At 36.6% G+C, this 24642-nt stretch overlaps 2 protein-coding genes across 2 annotated transcripts in view; one reads left to right on the top strand and one right to left on the bottom strand.

Moving 5' to 3' along the window:
* Window positions 1-24642, top strand: part of CTAGE5 (CTAGE family, member 5) — a 94834-nt gene that overhangs the window by 19697 nt on the left and 50495 nt on the right. The window contains 5 exon segments of the mRNA XM_006878201.1: window positions 6053-6157; window positions 12168-12290; window positions 17070-17190; window positions 18545-18591; window positions 19508-19598. Coding sequence (XP_006878263.1) covers window positions 6053-6157; window positions 12168-12290; window positions 17070-17190; window positions 18545-18591; window positions 19508-19598 — 487 coding nt within the window.
* LOC102831928 (male-enhanced antigen 1-like) lies at window positions 7796-8489 on the bottom strand. Its single transcript, XM_006835320.1, has 2 exons — window positions 8317-8489; window positions 7796-8138 (listed from the first exon to the last, which is right to left on the bottom strand). The coding sequence occupies exons 1-2, from the start codon at window positions 8487-8489 to the stop codon at window positions 7796-7798; spliced, it is 516 nt and encodes a 171-aa protein (XP_006835383.1).

The following is a 24642-nucleotide window of genomic DNA, read 5'->3' as shown; positions in this document are numbered from 1 at the left end:
CTGAAACTTGCTCTCCAGCATAGAGATGCTAAAGCAAATGGAAGAATTGAAGAGGTCCGAGAGCTGAACAGAAAATTTCAAAGATCAGGTCGAGAATATAAAATCAAATGCTATAATAAAATATGCAAAGATTTGGAATTAGAAAACCAAACAGGAAGAACACGGTCAGCATTTCTCAAGTTGGAGGAACTGAAGAAAAAATTCAAGCCTCGACTTTCGTTATTGAAAGATTCTCTGGGCAAATTATTGAATGGTGCAGAATGCATCAAGAAAAGATGGAAGGAATACACAAAGTCCAGCTTTTCATAGTATTCTGTTATTATCCTTTTGATTTCCTTTGGTTCCGTTGTGACATCGCCCATGTGGTTTCTAATGCGTGTTATTTGTGTCTTCTCCCTCTTTTCTTTTGTTAGTTTTGCCAATAGTTTGTCATTTTGTTAATCCTTTCAAAGAACCAGCTTCTTGTCCTGTTGATTCTTTCTGTAGTTTTTCTGTTTTCTATTTCATTTATTTCTGCTGTAGTCTTTATTCTTTCTTTTCTTTTGGTGTCTGTAGGTTCCCTCTGTTGGTTTGTTTCTAATTGTTGTAGATGCTGTGTTAATGTGTGAATTTTGGTCCTTCTTTTTGAATGTGCACATTTATTGCAATAAATGTGTCCCAAAGATTTTGGTATGTTGTGTTTTTGTTCTCATTTGTTTCTAGAAACTTTGTGAATTGACATTTAATTTCTTCTATTACCCAATCACTTTCAGCAGAGTGTTATTTAGTTTCCATGTATTTGACTTAATTGCCTTGGTTTGCTTAATGTTGATTTCTAGTTTTATAGCATTGTGGTATGAAACAATGCTTTGTAGTATTTTGATTTTTGTAAATTTATGGAGGCTTGCTTTTTGACTTAACACATGGTCAATTCTGGAGAATGTTCAATGTGCACTGGAGAAGAAAGTACATTGTACTGTTGTTGGGTTGAATGCTCAGTACACAACTGCGAGGTCAAGTTGGTTGATTGCACTGTTTATTTCTTCTGTAACTTTGTTGAGTTTCTTTCTGGTAGTTCTGTCCCTTTTCGAGAGTGATGTATAAAAATATGCCACTATAATTGTAGATTTATCTGTTTCTTTATTCAGTTCTAGGAGGTTGGCTTCATGTATCTTGGTGCTTTTTCATTGGGAGCGTAGATATTTATTTTGGCTATGTTCTCATTGTAATCACTTGTTGTTGTTGTTGTTTTGTGCTGTGGAGTCGGTTCCTACCCATAGTGATCCTGTACAGGGTTTCTGAGGGTGGAAATCTTTACAGGAGCAGAAAGCCTCATCTTTCTCCTGTGGAACAGCTGGTAGTTTTGAACTGCTGACCCTGCGGTTCGCAGCCCGTTTTGTAACCACTACGCTACCAGAGCTCCTTCATTGTAATCACTAGTAATTATCAATGTATCTTAATTGCTTGCTTGATCAGTGTCATACTGCAAAAATTGGTGAAAATCTTGTTTCTTCATCATTGTTGTTTGTGCTTGGTGTGTAAATTTGAATAATAGTTTTATTAGCTGGTCTTTCATGTAGGTGTATGGATATCATCCTATTATTTACAGTATTGTACTTCAGGGTGGATCTAGAAATCTTGATGATGAATGTGAGACCAATCCTCATCAATGTGCTATTTATTGCATAGTAGTCTGTATGATTATCTGATTTAAAATGGCCAGTAGTAGTCCATTTCTGTTCACTAATTTGAACAGAAGCATTACATTTCATTTTTTAACAGCTTCCAATTTCCCATAATCCATACTTTGTATAGTCCATATTCTGATTACTAATGAATGTTTGTAACCTTTTCTTTTCATTTTGAAGGATTCCACATCAGCAAATGAAGGTTCTGAAACCTTAACTCCATCCATATTATTAAGGTTGACTCTATTTTATGGAGGTAGATTTTCTCTAGTAGTATTTTGAGTGCCTGTTAAGTTAAGGGGCTTTTCTTTTGTTCTCCTGCTAACCATAGGATTTCACTGGTGAACATTTCTGAAAGTAGATCTCCAGGTTCTTCCTCTTAGTCTGTCTTAATCTGGAAGCACCGCTGACATCTGTGACACTGCTGGTCTTTGAAGTGCAATGGCATAACTTCTTGCATCACAGCCACATATTTGCCAGCACAAGCAGTCTGACAGATAACTTCATATATGGAGATACCTTTTTTCAACAACATAAACAATGACTGTACCTATGGACCCCACAGGATGGAATACACAGAAATGAAATATATTACATCTGTGGAAAGAGTAGTTGGAGAAGCTTAATATTATCAGTCAAGTATGCCAGGGGACAACTGCAGAATAGACTATCAATTGCTCATATACAAGTTCAAGACGAATCTGAAGAAAATTAAAAGTGTACAAGAGCCAATTCCTGACCTTGAGTGTATCCCACCTGCATGTCGAGATCATTACAAGAATAGATTTAACGCACTGAACACTAATGACTGAAGACCAGATGTGTTGTGGAGGACATCAAGGACATCATATATGAAGAAAATCAAAAGTTGATTTAAAAATACAGGAAAGAAAGAAAAGACAAAAATGAATGTCAGAACAGACTCTGGAAACCGCTCATGAATGTAGAGTAGCTAAAATGAATAGAATAAAGGATGAAGTAAAGAGCAGAATAGAAGATTTCAAAAATCAGCCTGAGAAAACAAAGTAGGATATAATGAAATGTGTAAAAACCTGGAGTTACAAAACCAAAAGGAAAGAACATTCTCAACATTTCTCAAACTGAAAGAACTGAAGAACATATTCAAGCATTGAATTGCAAAATTGGAGTAAAATACTGGAACAACACAGGAGGCATCAAAAGAAGATAGAAGGAATACACAGAGTCTCCGTACCAAAAATAAATGATGTTCATCCATTTGAGGAGCATATGATCAAGAACTGAGGGTATTGAAGGAAGAAGCTGCACTAAAGGCGTTGACGACAAACATATATCCATGAGCTGACAGAATACAAATTGAGATTATTCCAACAAATAGATGTAATATTGGGAAGCATGCACTCAGTATGCCATGAAATTTGGGAGATTGCTATCTGGCCTACTGACTGGAAGTGAATCCATATTTGTACATGACCCAAAGAAAGGTGTTCCAAAGAAATGCAGATATTATCAAGCAGTATAATTAATATCATACCCAAGTCAAGTTTTGCTGAATATAATTCAAAATGGTTGTAGCATTGACAGGGAAAGACAAGAATTTCAAGCTGGATTCAGAAACAGACATAAAATGATGGCTATCACTGCTGAGGTCAGATGAATCATGACTGAAAGTAGAGATTACCAGAGGGATGTTCACCTGTATTTTGTTGAATATGCAAAGTCATTTGACTCTGTAGATATAACAAATTGTATGGACAACATTGTGAAGAATGGGAATTTCAAAACAGTTAATTGTGCTTGTGTAGAACCTCTACATAGACCAAGTGGTAGTTGTTTAAACAGAACGAGAGTATACTGCATGGTTTAAAATGTGTCTGTTTTATCCTTTCACTATACTTATTCAATTTGTACGCTGAACAAATGGTCTAAGAAGCTGGATTATGTAAAGGAGAACACAGCATCAAGAAGGGAGGAAGTCTCATTAACAAATTGCAATATGCAGATGCCACAACCCTGCTTGCTGAAAGTGAATAGTATTTGAAGTACTTACTGATGGACATAATACATCCTTCATTATGGGTTACAATTCATCGTAAAGAAAATGCAAAATCCTCATAACTGGATTAGTAAACAACAGTAAACATAAATGAAGAAAAGAATGGTGTTGTCAAGGATTTCATTTTACTTGGATCCATAATCAGTGCTTTTATAAGAAATCAAATAATATATTGCATTGCACAACTCTGCTGTAAATGATTTCTGTAGATAGCTCAAGGGCAAAGATGTCACTTTAAGGATATGGTGTGCCTGACCCAAGTCATAGTATTTAAAATCGCCTCGCTTGTGGGAAAGCTGGTCAGTGAATAAGGAAGAGAGGAGAAGAATTGATGCGTTTGAATTATGATGTTGGCGAAGAATGTTGAAATTACCATGGACTGCCAAAAGAATAAACAAATGTATTTTGGAGGAAGTACAGGCAGAATGTTCCTTAAGAGCGAGGATGGCTAGACTTTGTCTCATGTAATTTGGACACTTTATCAGGAGGGACCAGTCTCTGGAAAAGGACATCATGCTTGGTGTAAAGTACAGGGTCAGCATAATGGAGGAGGATCCCCCAACAAGATGGACTGACACAGTGAATTCAACAATGGACTCAAACATGGCAGTGATTGTCAGATTGGCGCAGTACTGGTAGTGTTTCATTGTGTTTTACATACAGTTGCTATGAATCGGCACTGACTTGATGGCTCCTGAATACTGCAGTAAACTCAGAGAAGGTCATTGTTTCACTGGGAAGGTATTGCTGTGTACTGGACACTGTTGGCACTTAACATTAGTATACGAAGAAACTCAGATAATATAGCATAATTTGCTACATGCTATTGTTTTTAGTGCCATCTAGTGGGTTCTGACTCAGCAGCCCTGCATAGCATTTTTGAGGAGTGGCTGTTATGAACTCTAGTTGCACTTCCAGCTTGAAGTTCAAATCAGCCTTGCAGCCCAGTACCAGGACTCCAATTTGCTGCATAGTACATAGATTTTTTTTTTTTTTTTTTTTTTTTGCTGTAAAAGGAAATTTTATTGTTTTCATTTGATCCTTGGCTCGGGAGAAGAGGGCCTCCAAAGTTGTGGCGATGTTGCCTCTGAGACTGAAGAGTGAGGTTTAGGCAGAGAATCTAAGGATGGCAGATGAATACCAAAGGCTATTTATAGGTTGCTGGACTCCACAGGCTCCCAGTCGTGCTTGAGGGTGAGGCTTTCAAAGAGATATTCCTCCAGCCCCACCTGGGGTCTGGCCACCCTGCTGAAGTTGGTGAGGTGGTCTCCCATCTTCTTGATAATTTTCACCTCTTCGTTGAGGAAATGGTTCTTCAGAAAGTCACAGAGTGGAGGTCTGAGTGGGTAGCACCCAAGGTTTGCAGCTCCAGAAGGGAGTGGTTCAGTTTCTTCTCCAGGGCGAGAGCGGCTTCCATGACTTCCAGGGTTCTTCCCTACTCATCTTCGGACGGCTTCTGTGAGTGAAAGAAGGTTCAAAGCTAGCAATTCTTCCATCTGGCCAAGAAACAAAAATTCCATTTCCCAGAAGCCTCTGGGGACAATTATGAGACTTAGTTGCAAGGCTGTTTGGGTGGTTAACTATCACAGCTGGTTCCCCACACATCTTTGGGTGGCAACCAGCAGCTTAGCCGGCCACTTCTAGCCAAAAAGTCAACCACACATAAAAAAAAGGAAACTCAGATCTCCCAGGAAGCCTGCCCGGTGCCTCTACATAGAATTTTAAGGAGCCCTGGTAGCATGGTGGTGGTGTATGGTGGTATATGTCGTGGAGTAGGTTCCAACTCATAGTGACCCTGTACAGGGTTTCCGAGGCTGTAAATCTTTACAGGAGCAGAAAGCCTCATCTTTCTCCTGCGGAACAGCTGGTAGTTTTGAACTGCTGACCTTGTGGTTCGCAGCTCGATTCGTAACCACTAGAGCTCCTGGTAGCACAGTGGATTACAAACTGGGTTGCTGACCTCAAGGTCAGCAGTTCAAATCTACCAGTCACTCCACGGGAAGAAAGATGAGGATTTCTGCTCCCATAAAGATATACAGCCTTAAAAAACCTTATACAGGGTCACTGTGAGTTGGAACCAACTCCATGGCACAGAACCACCACCACCACATCAATTTTAAAGAGAATAAATCCTTTGTCCAAGGTCACATAAAAGGTTAATGGCAGAGCCAGGAGTAGAACATCATTCTATGTAGCCATTTTCTGCTACACCAGACTTTCTTTGCCTTTAATTGTTATCATTTTGAGTTTGTTTAATTCCATGCTTTCCATTTTCTATGCATTGGGTAAGAATGAGCTATCGTATTAGATTAAATTAATTGTTATGAACTCAATTTTTTTTTTTTTTTAGGCCAAGATGACCTTCAAAATATTTCAAATGAATGAAGAAAGACTTAAGACAGCTATAAAAGATGCTTTTAAAGAAAACGCTGAACTTCAGGAAAGCCAGAACCAGGTTTGTACTGGTTAAGAGCTCTTCCTTCAACTTGCAAATATGTAATTATAAATGTTCCAGGCATACTCAATGACTTATCCATGCTGGGGATAAGAATATATATATATTTTTTGTAGAAAACAGGAGAGCTGAACAATCTTCTATGTGTTTTTGGTATCTCTCTTGTATACTAAAGTGTGTACTTTTTCCGCAGGAAGAAAAGAGAATCATGGCAGGTAGCGTTAGCATTTTGGTAAATATCCTTGAGCACTAGGCCCTCAAAGCTATGCTGAAGGAAAGTAGGGGTAAAGGGACAGAGAATACCAATGAGAGTTGCAGAAGTGATGGCTCTGGGGTTTAAATATAGAAATAGTTTTAATAGCTAATCAGATGAAGATTTAGCTTTTACTCTTTTACCCCTACATACATGACATTCACACTTACCCTGTACCTTTCTTCCCCCTCTATTCTCCCAGTATAGTTATAATATTTCAATGCAAAAAAATTTTCAGGGATCAAAATATGATTATGTAAATATTACAACGGAGCTACGTGGTACACTTTGGTTATATATTCTGTCTTGCTCAACATTTTTTTTCTCTAGAATTAATCATCTTGTTTACTATGTACTGATCTCTAATTTATCTGTAAACATTTTATCAGACATGTAAATATCTTATTCACTTTCTTTGTTTAATCTGTTATTATTTTATTTCCCCCCCCCCAAAAAAAAAAAAAAAAAATTCCCTCCTGGGCTCTATTTATCTTCCTGGTCCAATAATGATTTATTTTCTAGCTTTGCTGTACTTCTTCATTTTATCCCCATGCTGAGGATTCTCTTTTTCTTTCTATGTTAGATCTTTTATTTCTTGTATCTAAAACTTGCTCTTTTATACTTCTTTTGGTTAGCTTTCTGAGAATGCTTTAGAACTTGGGTGCTAAAAATGTCTTGTTCTTGTCTTATATTTACTGATATTTTGATGCAGTATTTTAATTGGGTTGAACATTTTTTTTCCTCAGGGATTTTAATGTTGTTATGACTCCATTGTTGGTTTGTTATCTTTCACTTTCCAGTGCTATTTTTGAAAAGTCAAAAGCTGTTCCAATTCCTGAACCTTTTTGCTATCCTTTCTTTTGCTCCCTGGAAGCTTTTCATATCTTTTGTTTTCAGCTCTCAAAATTTTGTCAAGATGTGCCTTCATGTAAATCTTTTTTTATTATTTGTATCAGAGAATGTTATTCTGGAAACTCCCTGATTCATCTTGGTTAAATTTACTTGGGTTGTATATATTTTTTTGGTGAATAATTTACATGCTATATGATTATTATTTTAAAACATATTTTCTTTTCTGTCATCTCTGGAACTTATGGCCATTTATTTGCTGATATTTTTGGTTTCTGAGAGTCGTTTGTGTGTGTGTGTGTGTGTGTGCGCATAGGGTGCTTTATTCTCCACAGAGCGACACATGCTTAGACGGGTTGGGCTTGGGCCAATGTCCCCATATGTACAGAACTGAATAAAGTAGGCCTGAGAAGAAGTCTGATTTGCCTTGATGTGGAAACGGAGATGAGGAAAGATGGACATTAAAACCAGGGATGTGTTCAGTCCTGTGCTGGTTCTGGCCTAGAATGCAGGGTGAGAAGGCAACTCTCAGCATGTCATTTCCAGGCTGGGGATGTCTGCCGGGCTTGGAGGGCCTTCTGTATCATATCTTCCCACTGAGCATCTGAGATCTCCTGAGCCCAGGCAGGAACCCCTGATGCAGGCATGCTTATTCCAGCCATTGGCCTTTTCACTAGCTCTGCATGTCCTGGGTCCATGGGAATTGAGCTGTGGTTGCTCAATTCATTTAATGGAGGGTTTGGCAAATGCAGTCCCAGGGCCTGGATCCTCTCCTGGATGTCGACAACTACATCTTCCCCCACAGATGCCACAGATGCCAACTCTACTTCCTCTTGTTCAGGATCTTGATTTAGGGGTTGGTAAGAGTAGACAAAAGAGCTCGGGTAGCGTAGTGGTTATGAATCGGGCTGCGAAACACAAGGTCAGGAGTTCGAAACTACAAGCTGTTCCACGGGAGAAACATGAGATGTTCTGCTCCCATAAAGATTTATAGCCTCGGAAACCCTGTACAGGGTCTCTATGACTCAGAATTGACTTCATGGCACATAGTCACCACCAAGAGTAGCCAGCTGGGCCTGCCCCAGCTTCCTCCTGCTCTTCCTCATGTTCCTCACTGCTCCAATCTCCCTTGTCTTTTGTGGGGCCCAAGTGAGGCCCCAGTTCCTCAGTCTGATTAGGGTAGATACGCTCTGGACCCATGGTGTCTCCCTCTAGAACTACTGCTGCCATCCAGGGCAGGGGCTGCTTGGAGCCCGTGGCAGAACCCGCACCTTCACCCTTCCATCTTTTGATGCTTTCCTGCATCATTCAGTAATTTACCCAGAGAAACTTTCAATAATGAAAGTTGAGGCTTGTATTTTTTCTCTAGTTCCTTCAGCTTGAGAAATGCTGAGTGTGCACTTCCCTTTTGGTTTTCTAACTCCAGATCTTTGCTCATTTTGTCATAATATTTGACTTTGTCTTCTTGAGCTGATCTTTGAAATTTTCTGTTCAGCTCTTGTACCTCCTCATTTCTTCCATTAGCTTTAGCATTTCTGCTCTGGAGAGCAAGTTTCAGTGTCTCTCCTGACATCCATTTTGACCTTTTCCTTCTTTTTTGTCTTTTTAATGACTCTTTGCTTTCTTCATGTGTGATGTTCTTGACGCCATCCCACAACTCTTCTGGTCTCTGGTCTTTAGTGTTTAATGTATCAAATCTGTTCTTCAGATGATCTCTAAATTCAGGTGGGATATATTCAGGGTCATATTTTGGCTCTTCATGGACTTGTTTTCATTTTCTTCAGCTTCAGTTTGAATTTGCATATGAGCAATTGATGGTCTGTTCCATTGTCTGCCCCTGGCCTTGTTTTGGCTGATGATATGGAGCTTTTCCGTTGTCTCTTTCCACAGATGTCATCAGTTTGATTTCTATGTATTTCATTTGGTGAGGTCCATGACATGAATGGAAGAAATGAGTAAGTCAAAGAACTGAACAGAAAATTTCAAAGAGCAGCTTGAGAAGACAAAATCAAATATTACAATGAAATGTGTAAAGACATGGAGGTAGAAAACCAAAAGGGAAGAGCACATTCAGCATTTCTCAAGTTGAACTGAAGAAAAAAAATCAAGCCTTGACTTGCAGTATAAAAGGATTCTATGGGCAAAATATTGATTGATGTAAAAAACATCAAATGAAGATGGAAGGTACACACAGAGTCACTGTACCAAAAAAAAAAAAAAGGATGATGTCCAACCATTTCAAGATGTAGTAAAGGATCAAGAACTGATGGTACTGAAGGAAGAAGTCTAGCTACACTGAAGGCATTGGAGAAAAACAAGGTTCCAGGACTTGTTGTGGTGTGGTGCTATGGGTTAATGTGCTGGACTGCAAAGTTGGTTTGAACTACAATGGTGGTGGTTCAAGCTCACTAGCTGATTCTCAGAAACCCTGTACACATGGTAACTGTGGGTTGGAACTGACTCGACTGCACTTGACAACTAACAACCAAGGACTTGTCGGAGTACAGATAGAAATCTTTCAACAAACTAATGCAGCGCTCATTCATTTATGCCAAAGAATTTGGGTGACAGCTACCTGGTCAATTGATTATTCCCATTCCAAAGAGGTGACCCAAATAGAATGTAAAAATTATTGGACAATATCACCGATAGTAGATGCAGGTAAAATTTTGCTAAAGATAATTTGAAAAATGGCTTCAACAGTATATCAGCAGAGAGCTACCAGAAATTCAAGGCAGATTCAGAAGAGGATGCAGAACTAGGTATATCATTACTGATGTAAGATGCATGTTGACTGAAAGCAAAGAATACCAGAAAGATGTTTGGTTTTGTTGTCAAGTGCTGTTGCATTTGTTTCGACTCAGAGACTCTGTCTAGGGTTTCTGAGAAGTGGCTGGTGAGTTTGAACCACTGACCTGATGATTAGTAGCCCAATGCTTATCCTACAGTGCTTCATTGACTACACAAAGGCATTTTGTGTGGATAACAGTGCAGAAGAATGGGTATTTAAAAACATTTCATTGTGTTCATGAGGAACATGTACACAGGCCAAGAGGCAGTCATTTGAGCAAAACAAAGGAAAACTGAATGGTTTAAAAGCAAGAAAGGGTTGTGTTCTTTCACCATACTTTTTCTATCTGTATGTTGAGCAAATAATCTGAGAAATTGGATCACTAAGAAGAATGTGGCGTTAGGATTGGAGGAACACTCATTAACAGCCTGTGTAAGCAGATGACATAACCTTGCTTGCTGGAAGTGAAGAAGACTTGACACACTTACTGATAAAGATCAAAGACTACAGCCTTCAGTATGGATTGCACCTCACTCTAAAGAAAACAAACATCCTCACCCCTGGATCAATAAACTACATGATACATGGAAAAAAGATTGATGTTTTTAAAGACTTCAGTTTGCTTGCATCTACAGTTAATGGTCATTGAAACAGCAGTCAAGAAATCAAATGGTATATTGCAAATATACTGCAAAAGACCTCTTTCAAGTGTTCAAGAGCAAAGATGTCAGTTTGAGGATTAAATTGTGCTTAACCTAAGCTATGGTATTTCAGTAGCTTCATATGCATGTGAAAGTTGACAATAAGTAAGGAAGACCATAGGAAGAATCAATGCATTTGAATTATGGTGTTGGAGAAGACTCTTGAAAATACCATGGATTGCTAGAGGATTAAATATATCTGTGTTGGAAGAAGTGCAGCCATCTCTAATATTTTGAACATATTGTCAGGAAGGATCAGTCCCTGGAGAAGGACGTCATGCTTGGTGAAGTGGAGTTGGGAGAACGAAAAGAGGAGTACTCCCAATAAGATGGATTGATGCAGTGGCAGCAGTAATGGGCTGAAGTATAACAACAGTTGTGAGGATGGCACAGGACTAGACAGTATTTTGAGGTGTCCTGGTGGTGCTGGGGGTTAGGCTGTGGGCTGCTAACTGCAAGGTTCATGGTTCAAATCTATTAGTTACTCAGATGAACAAGATGTGGCTGTCTGCTCCCATACAGTTTTACAGTCTCATAAACTATGCAAGGTTGCAATGAGTCAGAATTTACTTGTTGGCAGCAGATTTGTTTTTGTTGTTGTTGTTTCATATTTGTTATTTCATATAATGAGATTATACAGTATTTTTTCTTTTGTAACTGAAATATTTCCCTCAGTATAATATTTTCTAGATTCATCCATTCTGTGTCATATAAGTTTGTGCCATTTTTTTTTTAGACATCCTAATGCTTTTTTAAAGTCAAGTATGTTTTTTATAACTGTCTATACCTTTTATGTCATGTGCACATTATGTTTTTTCTCCTGGAAAAGTATATACAGGAGAAGAACAGTTATGCAGAATGTGATCTGTTCTAGATCAGTGATATTTCTGAGAATTATTTTAACTAAAAAAAAAAAAAAAACATTGTAATTAACAAAAGCATTTTTACAGAAATAAAGTATGATATGTCATATAGGATAAAAGAAGCGGTAAAAAGTCTAATATGCATCTCAGTAAACCTTTTATTTGATACACATTTATCATTAAAAATCAGTTGAAAAATACATGTCAGGTATTTTACATTGTCTGGTTTGCAAGTTCTTTAAAGACACAAATCTTAAAAAAAAAAAAAAAAAATCAACAGCATAGTATGTTGCATAATATCTCTTCATGATACAAATAACTCTCTCCATACGACTGCAGTCCACGAGTTCCACGCTTCAAGCTCACTGGCTACTCCATGGGAGAAAAGTAAGGCTTTTTCTGCTCCCGTGAAGATTTAAAGCCTCAGAAACCCTATACACGGTCGCTATGAGTTGGAACCAACTCGACAACACTTTAACAACAACAACTAAAGTTCATTGACACATACGTATATGATATAATGAATTACTTTTTTCTATTTTTTTAATTTTAGCTTTCACAAGATGCTGAAGAATGGAAAGAACAATTGAGTGAACTTAATAAACAGAAAGTAGCTTTCGAAGACTCCAAACTACATGCAGAACAAGTCCTGAATGATAAAGACAGCCAAATAAAGGTAACTGGCTCTGCAGGTTTTAGTGACTGAGAATTTTATACTAATTCTGAAATTTGAAAACTTTTGCTTTTAGCAGCTTGGATTTCCATAATTGACTTAACTAATTTGGAGGGTGCATGCTTTTTTTGGTATGCAGTCTTATTAGTGCAAGTATTGTCCTATTGCCTGCTATATGGTTCTTAAAGACGTGTAGACTTGTAATATATAGTAACAGTCTATGTCCTTTTTTCCTCTCCTCTGTGTTTTAGTTTAGGTCTTTAATAAAGAAATTTAAAAAAATGAATTTTACATTTTCCCCTTAGGCTGCCATCTGTTTCCATTGGTAAAATGAGATTGGATAGTATTTGAGAAAATGGACAGAGTTAAGAGAAAATTAGATGAAATTGTTTGTGTTAATTACATATATTTAATTGTATATACTAGATTAGTTGGTATGTGTACTCACAGAGGTGACTAAAAACATTTTAATTCAAACTTAATCATAATCATAGAAATAAAATGAAAATGACTATTACTACTCTTAAGACTTTTGAATTTCCCTGTTTCCTGTCTCCCTCCCCTACCTCTTTTCCTATCTGCTCTTTAAAATCCTTATCCTTGCAGCTGCAAACAGGTACTCATATATAAGTATGAAGTAATAAAACATAAAGTTAACATTTTGCTACTTATATTGTTATACTTCAAAGTGTTTTAAAGATTCCAGCTGTAGGAGTATTCAGAACTTTTCATATATTCTTTTGTCTTCCTGAATGTCATCTTCTAAGGATTCTGGAGTCTTCCTAAATAACTAAGAATGAAATGTTTACCTTGAAATCTCCTCAGAACAGTAAACCATGTTATTTGTGCCTAGAACTTTCAAAAAGGAGGAGCTCTAAGTATGTAAATTATACATTATTTTCTGGGCCCTCCTGCAGAAAGTTATTCAACAAAATTTAAATGCAGAAAGTTATTCAACAAAATTTAAAAAGTACTGTTCAAAAACCTCTAAAGTTCAGATTCAAATCCAATTATTCAAGTAATTGTTTACTTGAATAAATCAAATCTGTGATATCTGTGATCTTTTTCATGTATCTTGCGTCTCACTTGCAGATTTGTTTGATTTTATATAAAATTGATCCTCTTGTTAATTGCCACTCTTATTTAGGTCACTATGAGTTGAAATAAACTTGACAGCAATGAGTTATAAAAGAAAATGTTTTATTTATAAAATGCAAACTCATTTCTGTTGAGTTTATTTCAACTCATAGTGACCTAAAAGGACACAGTAGAATTCCTCCCTAGGGTTACTGAGGCTTTAAATCTTTATGGAAGCAGACTGCTTCCTCTTTTTCTTGGGAAGTGGTTGGTGGGTTCAAATCACAGACCTTTGGTTATACTTAATTTACTGTGGCACCAGTGCAAAGTAAAAATGGAATAGTGTGGTTACAGAACTTCCAAATGGATAGGGAATTAAGTAGAGTTCAAGATAAAACAGATTGTTATAAACTTAAGAAGAAGTTAATAGATGTGTTACTTGGGGGAAGTAGAAGGCAATATACAATAAGAGAGGTTGGCATAAAATGATGGAGGCAAGGGAAAGCACTGGAGGAGTTCAAGAATTAAGGCAACAGAGGTAAATATTGTTATATACGTAATTGCGCAATAACAGTGATCTAGAATTAGACACACGAATGGACACATAAGCTGAACGGAGGAATAGTGGGATGGAGCTCTGGTAGCGTAGTGGTTATGAATCAGATTGCAAACCACAAGGTCAGCAGTTTGAAACTACCAGCTGTTCTGCAGGAGAAAGATGAGGCGTTCTGCTCCCGTAAAGATTTACAGCCTCGGAAACCCTGCACAGGGTCGCTATGAGTTGGAACTGACTCCAGGGCACATAACAACAACAACAATACTCACAGGTTTGAATGAGGCTATTTGTACATGGGTTTTTACCTTTGCTCTAAATATATTCATGAACGTGGTGGAGCATTCGTGAATATATTATGTCATGAAATTACATGGAAATATATTAAGTTATACAGAAATATAATACTATAGATTAAATTATATTGAAAATATTTATGAAATATGTTAAGTTATAAAAACATCTTAGACATAACCAAACACCTTGAGGGAATGAGTCACTGGGCCTGGGAACTCAGGACCCTGGTCTTGGGGGACACGAAGCTCAATTGACTCAACATAGTCCACAGAGACAATATTCTACATATTCCTCTGGTGGTAAGTACTGACTGGGGTTTTAAACAATAGTGACTAGCCATCTAAGGTACAATTATTATTGTTCTCTCCCTGTCCAGATGATTTTAAATTAGGAAAGGTATGTATTTTTAAAAGGTATGTAGGGTTGTATTATTTCACCATTAACAACCTCCGATAAGCAGATGGTACAACCTTGCTTGCTGAAAGTGAAGAGGACTTCAAATACTGATGAAGATCAAAAAGAGCACACAGCCTTTGGTATAGGTTGCACCTCAATGTAAAGAAAAAATAAAATAAAATAAATCCACGACTGGACCAATGGACAACATCCATATAAATGGAGAAAAGATTGTAGTTGTCATTTTGCTTGGATCAACCATCAACATTCATGAAACCATCATTTAAGTAGTCAAATGATGTATTGCAATAGGCAAATCTGCTGTACAAGACCCTCTATAAAGTGTTGAATAACAAAGATGTTAGTTTGAGGACTAAGGTGCACCTGATCCAAGCCATGGTGTTTTCACTAACCTCATGTGCTTGTGAAAGTAAATAAGGAAGACCATAGGAAGAACTGATGCATTTGAGTTTTGGTATTGGAGGAGAATATTGAAAGTGCCATAGACAAACAGATGTTTGTCTGTGTGTTGGAAGAAGTGCAGCCAGAATGCTCCATGGAGGCCAGGATGGCCGAACTTTGTCTTTCATACTTTGGACATATTATCAGGAAGGATCAATCCTTGTCGAAGGATATCATGTTTGGTAAAGTAGAAGGTCAGAGAAAAAGAGTAATACCCCCAATGAGATGGATTGGCACAGTGGCATCAGCTCAAGTGTAGTAATGATTGTGACGTTGGTATAGGACCAGACAGTGTTTCATTTTGTTCTGCATAGGGTTACTATGAGTCAGTACCTACTTGATGGTACCTAACAACAACAACAACCCTGTCCAGAAGAAAGCAGAGTGATAAAAATAAAGACAAATGGCAACGCTTAGTCCAGTGGACAAATGGACCATGCAAACACAGTCTCGATGACACTGAGATCAGAAGAACTGCATGGTGTCTTGCAACTACTACCAACTGCACTGAATGAATCACATTCAGAGAGAGAGGAAGAAAATGGTGGAACAAAACTAAAAATCATAGAAGAAACCAGGCTTACTGATCAGATAGTAATCACCTTTCAGATCTGGAATTGAACTCTTCCCTCATGTCTCAATTTTTAGTCAAACTATAGGAAACAGTAAAGGAGCTCTGGTAGCGTAGTGGTTACGAATCGGGCTGCGAACCTTAAGGTCAGCGGTTCGAAACTACCAGCTGCACCGCGGGAGAAAGATGAGGCTTTCTACTCCTGTAAAGATTTACATCCTCAGAAACCCTGTACAGGGTCGCTATGGGTCGGAACCGACTCGATGGCACATAACAACAACAACATAGGAAACAGTAAGGGAAACACTCCTTAGAATAATCAATAATTTGAGCTCCAAAGGGCAATTCTTAACCAAGAGCAAAGTTCAGAAGGGTTAGAAAAGGAGGAGGACTGGAAACAGGAAACACAGGAAGGATGTGGGAGAAGTGATGTTCAGGAGATTATAATCAATGAGTTGAACCAAAATGTATGAATTGTTAAATGTAAAACTGTTTATCCCCTCTATAAACCTTCATCCTATTCACAATAAAAAATTAGAAATAAATATTGGCCAAAAACCTAACATGCTATTAATCAGTTTGCTTTTGATACGAGTTAAAGACTGGTAACTGAGGAGTGATTCACTCATAACTGGTCATTGACCGGCAGTTGTAACTCAAACTCAGGAAAATGTTTATGCTACATTTGAAAAGTGGATAAGGAAACAGTTTAACAGCTCAGTTTTCTTTTTTTCTTAACTTAATTTTCATGAATTAGGAAGTCTACTTTACACTTTCCTTTAAAGATAAATAATAGTTACAATGAACTGTCAGTTATACATTTTTATACATTATAAGATAACAGCATAGTATACATGATAACATAATACTGTAAAATAAAGTAGTTAATTTAATAAGATGCACAGTAGTTTGAAAACAAAATTTTGACAATGGCACTGGCAGTTAAATGCAAAGAATACTTAAAGAAAAAAGTGGCAGGTGTAGCATTAAAATGCCTTTCAATAAATATTTTGGGTACATCATTCACATATTGAAGTAAACAGCTAAGAGTATACATAATTAAAACTAACAGAAATACCATAAAAATATGTATAACAGAAAGCTTCAACATTTTATAATTACATGCTGTGGTGTCTACCAAAAGTTGTTGTTGCAGAATTCAAGACAGTAGTTTTTACTGGTTTTTGTGAAGTATTCACATCTCCTGCTTAAATTACTGGAAAAGTAGTTTTGGTTTTAAGGACTAGAGTTATGCATGTTATAATTTGTAAAAAAACTATGTATACATGTTAAATGAGGGAAAGAGCTAATTTACTTATTTATGAGGATTGAATTTTAAGTTTTAACTATGCATTCAGAAATTGGAAAGTTAGTTTAAGGCATTACCCTTTCTCTTGATTTTTTTCCGCCTTTGCTGAATGTCAAGTCTCTGACTGAGCACTTGCTCAAAATGAAACATTTGGTTGCTGTGCTTGGAGAAGACTTAATGAATGATGACGTTTCGGAATCGGAAATGAAGAGTGAATCAGAAAATGGTTCCCATATAGGTATTAAGTCATGACTCATTGTCCTTTGCTAAAAATGTTGACAAGCGTTTCCATTTCTTTTGAGTCCCTCATTTGTAACATGTTATTTATACATGTGTGCTTTGTTCTATATGTACTATCCCTCAGTCTGTGACACTGTCTCTGCTTTCACCGCTCCTTATAATTTAGCTTCAGCTGGGGCACCTTTTCAGTGACTCTCTCTCCAGTTCCTCAGACAGACTTAGAACCTGCTTCTCCTCTGCTCTTATACATTTACTTATCTTTGTTAAAGTAATTTTCACATTGTATCATAATTATTTCAGTGCCTATTTACCTCTGTACTGTAAGGTAATCAAATGGCTGAATGAATAGTTTGAAAAATGAATATTATGTAAGTGATCCCTTTTTTTTTTGCTATAGTCAGATGGCTCAAATGATTTTAGTTCTTTAATCTTGGCTATCACAATTTGTTATTGCCATTCCTTGTAATTTGGAGTTGGTAAAACGTAGTTTCACTCTAGTACTTACTGTATTCTATGATTAACTCTTCTAATTTTTAAAATTTTAATTTTGAAATAATTATAGATTCACAGAAAGATGCAAAGTAGTACAGAGAGGTCCCATGTATCCTTTACTCAGTTGTCCCCAGTGGTAGTTCCTCTAAACTTCATGTCCTTACTCTGTATCTGCTCCAACTTCCTGTGTAATTAACAAATTTAAGGAGCAGAAGATGTGTTGTTTTTTTCTTTCATGATGACATTAATACATTGGAAGAAAATTACTTCTTAAACTAAATGTGAGCACATTTGGGTCTATCACTTTTTCACTTCTGCTTTATCTTGTAAGAAATAATTCTTTCAGTAACAGAGGAAAGCCATACTTGTTGTTTTAATTTGGGTTATAATTCCATTCATTTTGGGTGCTGTAGGAATCTAAAACTAGTTAAGACTTTTTACTGTATTTTGATGAATGCCAAATCCTTGTTATAGCTCTGTTCTTGAAGCTGGTGCTGAGGAATCTTGTTAAGTGGTATTAGGGTACTACTTGTGCTTTTATTGGAGTCCTGGTGTGGTGCTGTAGGACAAGTACTGAACTGCTAACGTAAAGGTCAGTAGTTCAAACCCACCAGCCATTCCTTGGAAACCCTATTACAGGGTCTTTGTGACTCAGAACCCACTCAACAGCCCAACAAGTACTTTTATTGTTTAGTTTCCTGGGAGCAGGTCCAAAGCTATTCTTACACTGAATTCTTCATTGTATCAGGAAGAAGGATTATAAAGTTCTAGTTGAGTTAACTAATAAAATCATTTAGATGCCTGCCATAGCATTTTACTGTTTTCCTAATTCATAGTTATGTTTTTACTTTTCACTTTAGATGATCAGCCAAGAGGAGCTCTGAAGAAACTGATCCATGCTGCTAAGGTTTGTACTACTGTATAAATATATAGAATACAAAGAAAGATTTGAAATATCGGTTGACCCCCATATGTCCTTAGTATTGGCCTTAAAATTCCATTTTAGTTTTCATATTATGTATATTAAAAAGTGATTAGAGGTATCTTCAGCAATTGATCTTTTATTATTTATATTAATAAAAGTTAATTAGAAATTAATAGAAATCCTTATAGTTAATTTTTTAGCATGTAGCACAATAAAAAAGTTTCTAAATTTTGTATTCCTTTATTTCAATTAGTAATGAACTAAAAATGTCTACTTTTTTCCACCCCATGTTTCCCTTTTTGTGTGATTTTGTTTCTTTGGTCTCAGTATTTCCCTTTGTCCGTCCCATATCTTATTTTGGGAAGTAAGTTTTGTTTTATTTATTTCTTTCTGGTTTATCCCTTTACTTTTCCATCCTAGTGTCTGGTGTCCTGATCTTTCCTTTTCTCTGTGAAGTCTTGGTAAATGTAATTTGAGAGCTGCTTGAATAGAAACCTATATGTTGACAAATAGAATGAAAATACTCTTTAAGCATTTTTCACTGTTATTCTCCGTCCCTGTTCTGAGGTTTGCAACTGTTGGTGACTTTGGTAACTTTCCAAGATAGGAGCTGCTTTGTTGGTCTCTGGGCTTTAATAATTTAATCAAAGTTATAAAAATAATAATAATTCAAAACGTTGGAAGGTACTATATTAAAGACATATATATATATATATTCCTGGTGTGATGCTTTGGGTCAATGTGCTGGACTGCAAGGTTGGTTTGAACTGCAAGGATGGCAGTTCAAGCTCACCAGTCGCTCCTCAGAAACTCTACAGGATGGCTATAAGTCACAACCAACTCAACGACACATAAATACAACTGATTAATGGTGCTTTTTTCCCCTCTATCTTTAAAGATGAATGCTTCTTTGAAAACCCTAGAAGGAGAAAGAAAACAAATATACATTCAATTATCTGAAATAGATAAAACAAAGGAAGAACTTTCAGGTAGGTCATTTATGTACTTTTGGTTTTTCTAAATAAATATGTCTCCTTATAGCGAATGGTACCATTAATTGTATGGATTTGGGGAGATTTAATTTGATTTGTTATTAGCTTTTACTTTTGATGGCAATTTGTAAAAAAAAAAATTCCCTGATTTTTGTTGTTGATAAAATCTGTATTTATATGAAGTTAAAATAATGAAGTTATTTAAAAAACATATTTAAAAGGTTCTATTTAAAAAAAACCATACTTGCCTTTGAGTCAAATGTAAATATGTTTGATAATGGTTTTAGATATTTAGATGTAAAATCAGAAACTTATTTTATAAAATGGTTTTTTTTATCAATAGTATCTGTTACTTTAATAAAAATTTATTAATTATAAATTTGATCTTTTGTGGTGGTCGTTCTTGTGTGTCATTGAGTTGGTTCTGACTCGTAGGGACTTAGTATATGCACTGGAATGTGAACTGCAGTATCATTGGTTCAAACCCATCAGCCGTTCCTTGGAAATCCTATACAGATCACTATAGGTCGAAACAGACTTGACAACATTTAACAATAACAAGGAAGATCAGCTAATACTGCTATTATTCAGATTTAGGAACAAACCACTAAAGCCTGTGATGATGAAATTGAATAATTCTGCCAAATTCTTCAGTTTGAAATTCTTCAAACGTGCAATCAAGATGCACTGATAATTAATTGGTGATTGGAATGCAAAAACGGGAAACAAACAGGAAGGATCCATAGTTGGAAAATACAGCGTTGGTAATAGAAATGATGCTGGATATCATATGATAGAATTTTGCAAATGCCTTTTTTCACCACATTAACAGTGACTATATACCTGGTCCTCACAGGAAGCAAATTGACTACATATGTGGAAAGAGGTGATGGAGAAGCTTATTATCATCAGTCAAAATGAGGCTAGGGGCAGACTGTGGAAGAGACTTATCAATTGCTCATATTCAAGTCCAGGTTGAAGCTGAAGAAAATAAAAACAAGTCCACAAGAGCCAAAATATGACTTTGAACATACTGCAACTAAATTTAGAAGCCATCTCAAGAACAGATTTGATGCATTAGACACTAATGACAGAAGATTAGAAGAGTTTTGTGTGATGACATCAAGAACATCATTCTTGAAAAAAGCTAAAAGATCATTTAAAAGACAGACAAGAAATAAAGACCAAAATGGATGTCAGAAGAGACTTTAAAACTTACTATTCAGTGTAGAAAAGCTAAACCAACGGAAAGAAATGATGAAGTAAAAGAGCTGAACAGAAAATGTCAAAGGACAGCTTAAGAAGACAGTGTCAAAGACCTTGAGTTAGAAAACCTGAGGGAAGAACACACTCAGCCTTTCTCAAGTTGAAAGAATTGAAGAAGAAATTCAAGCCTCAACTTGTAATATCGAAGTCTGTGGGCAAAATACTGAATGATACAGGAAACATCAAAAGAAGTTGAAAAGAATACACAGAATCACTGTACCAAAAGAAATGGTTGATGTTTAGCCATTTCAAGAGGTAGCATATGATCAGGAACCAACAGTACTGAAGGAATAAATCCAAGCTCTCTGGTAGCATAGTGATTACGAATCAGGCTGCTAACCTCAAGGTCAGCAATTTGAAAGTACCAGCTGTTGTGCGGGAGAAAGATGAGGCTTTCTGCTCCCATAAAGATTTGCAGCCTCTGAAACCCTGTGCAGGGTCGCTATGAGTCGGAATCGACTTCACGGAACTTAACAACAACAACAACATACTGAAAGCATTGGTGAAAAACAAGACTCCAGTAATCAATGGAATACAAATTGAAATCTTTGAACAAACTGGTGAAGCACCGGTGGTGCTCACTCATCTATGCCAGGATATTTGGAGGCGAGCTATCTGGCCAACTGATTGGAAACAATCTGTATTTGTGCCCATACCAAAGAATGTAGAAATCATCAAACAGCATCATTAATATTACATGCAAGTAAAATCTTGCTGAACATGATTTAAAAAATGGTTCCAACAGTATATTGATAGAAAACTGCCAGAAATCCAAGCTGGATTCGGAAGAGGGCATGAAATCAAGGATGCCATTGCTGACGTCAGATGGAACTTGGCTGAAAGCAGAGAATACCAGGAAGATGTTTACTTGCGCTTTATTTATTATGAAAAGGCTTTTGATTGTGTAGATCATGACAAGTTATAGATAACATTGTGAAGATTGGGTATTCCAGAGCACTTAATTGTGCTCTTAAGGAACCTGTACCTAGACCAAGAGGCACGTGTTACAAAAAGGGAATAGTGAAAGGTTTAAAATCAGGAAAAGTGTGTGCCAGGCTTGTAGCCTGTCACCATAGTTATTCAATCTGTTTGCTGAGCAAAAGAAGCTGGATTATATGAAGAACATGGCATCTGGATTGGAGGAATACATTAATAATTTGTAATATGCAGACACAACCTTGCTTGTGGAAAGCAAATAGGATTTTATACTGATGAAGATCAAAAACCTACAACTTTCAGTATGGATTGCATGTCAAAGTAAACAAAAAAATCATCGCTACTGGACCAATACACAGTATCATGATGAAAGGAGCAAAGATTGAAGTTGTCAAAGACTTCATTTTGCTTAGATCTAGAATTAATACTCAATAATCAAGAAATCAAGTGATGTGTTACATTAGGAAAATCTGCAAAAGACCTCTTTAAATTGTTAAAGAGTAAATACATCACTTTGAGGACTAAGTTGCACTATGGCATTTTCATTAGCCTCATAGGCATGTAAAAGTTGGACTGTATGTGGAAGATCATAGAAGAATTGGTACATTTGAATTATGGTGTTGGAGAAGAACAAACAAATCTGTCTTAGAAGAAATACAGACAGAATGCTTCTTAGAAGTGAAGCATGGTAAGACTTTTTGTACTTGTTGTTAGGTGGAACCAGTCCCTGGAGAAGGGCATCATGCTTGGTTAAATGGACAGTCAGCAAGATAGAGGAAGACCTCCAATAAGATGGATTGACAGAGTGGCAGAAAAAATGGACAAGTATAACAACAACTGATAGGATGGTGCAGGACCAGGCAGTGTTTCATTATGTTGTGCTTAGTGTCAGGATGAGTCAGCAGTGACTCGATGACACCTAACAATGTTTTGATTATCCTACTTATAAATCAGGAGTGCGGTGGCTCCCTGCTATAACCATTGGACTGTGAACCACAAGATGTGCGGTTCGAGTCCACCAGCTACTCTGTGGAAGAAAACAGTCTTTCTGCTCCTTCAAAGATTTAAAACCTCGGAAGCTGTTTACATGGCCACCAGGCATTGGAACCAACTCAACAGGACCTAACAACTTACAAATTAAAATTTTTGTTTTTAATGAATCATAAAAAATAAGTTATTTAAATTGATGTATCATAATTTGAAGTTTTTTTTTTTCTAAACTGTTTCTCCTTACCTACTGCCTTTTTGGTAGTCATTTCCAGTTTTGAAACGTAACATATTTGAAGCAGAATAGTTACAGTAGTATAAAAATATGAAGGTTTATGTGTTGGTTTATAGTTTGTTTTTTTAATTAGGTAAGATCCATATTAACAGATAGTTTGTTTAGTGACTGTTTTTGGCAATGACCTAGAACTTAGAGCCTACAGCCTGATATAGATTGAAAAATTTCTATTGAAAAACAGATTCAGTTGGCCATCCATATATTCACTGGTTCTATACCCATGGATTTAATCAACCAAGGATCAAAGATATTTGGGAGGTGTGGGGGAAGAGAGAGGAGAAGTCAAGTGATCAAAGCAATCTCCCAAGGGTTTTACTTAGCATTTCCAAGGGAAAGTCAAAAAGTATCGCTACTAGAGTTCCAGTTCATATATTCATGGGTTTATTCCAGAGAGCTCATGTTTGAACATGCCTCTGCAATCAGTGGATGGCTGCAGACAAACTCTCTCAGCAGTACACTGTCTTAGTCTCGTTAGGGTAACTTCAAAAGAAGTTCCAAGTTAAACCTTGGCTTCCAAAGGGATCTGCTGGGTCAGTGAAATTCAAGGCCTAGAGGTCAACTCAGATTATGGTGACTGTTTTCTGGAACCAAAAGGTGTCATATTTATAGATTTTCTCAAAGGTCACAGGACAACCATGGAAGCTTATTGGGAAAAAGTTTTATGTAAATCGAAACTGCCTTGGTGAATAAAAGACCAGGAAATTTGCACCAAAAATTTTATTTCTATTATGACAGTTCACTTGACCATTCTGAGGGTAGCAAGGGCTGCCCTAATAGAATTTTACTGAGAAATCTTGCCTCATCCATCCTACAGCTCTATTATAACCCCTTCATACGTATTTTTATTACTAAAACTTAAAAAGCATTTCAAAGGAACCTACTTTTGAGTCCTTCAAGGATGGAAAAATTACTGTCTTGATGTGGTATAAACTAGAGTGCAGATTTCTTCAGGAATGGGTTACCGAAAAGAAAACACCACCTTCAGAAGTGTGTGGACCTAAATGGAGGCTATGTCAAGAAACAATAACTTCACATTTTGATATTTTTTAATAAAAGTTTCTGTGATTTTATAGAAATAGTTTTTGATTTTCCATTATGTATTAGATACTATAAGTAATGCAGAAATGATTTAAAGTATACAGGACAATATGCACAGGTTATATGCAAATACTATGCCGTTTTATGTAAGGGACTTGAGTAGTGCAGAATTTGGTATACACTTGGTATCCTGGGACCAATTCCTCATCTATACTGAGGTATGACTGTATTCACAATTGCCTGCACATTTAGTCATATGCTGCCATGTTTACTTAAACTATCATTTTGCTGTATAGTTTAATTAATAAGTGTTTGGAATCATTATATATTACTACATATAACTACTAAAATTTTGATGGTTACTAGTATAATTTAGTAGTTTCCCTCTTGGATAAGGGTGAGTTTTGTCATATGTTATGATTTTTGGTGGTTAGTCATACTCATATTTTGGGTTATGCTGCTTGAATCTTAAGAGAGTTTAGACTTGAGGTTATTATGATGGAAGAGGGATGAGGTTTT

Source organism: Chrysochloris asiatica, unplaced genomic scaffold (assembly GCF_000296735.1).
Source record: "Chrysochloris asiatica unplaced genomic scaffold, ChrAsi1.0 scaffold00017, whole genome shotgun sequence".
NCBI lineage: Eukaryota > Metazoa > Chordata > Mammalia > Afrosoricida > Chrysochloridae > Chrysochloris > Chrysochloris asiatica.
The sequence above is the reverse complement of the archived record's forward strand: the minus strand, read 5'-3'. Positions and strand labels throughout refer to the sequence as shown.

Bases quoted from the DNA above. Each gene is read 5' to 3' on its own strand.
- LOC102831928 (XM_006835320.1), bottom strand. From the start codon at position 8,489: ATGGCAGCAGTAGTTCTAGAGGGAGACACCATGGGTCCAGAGCGTATC. The intron at 8,139-8,316 runs GTGGTGACTATG...ACGCTACCCGAG, and splicing joins GGCCCAGCTGGCTACTCTTG to CTCTTTTGTCTACTCTTACC.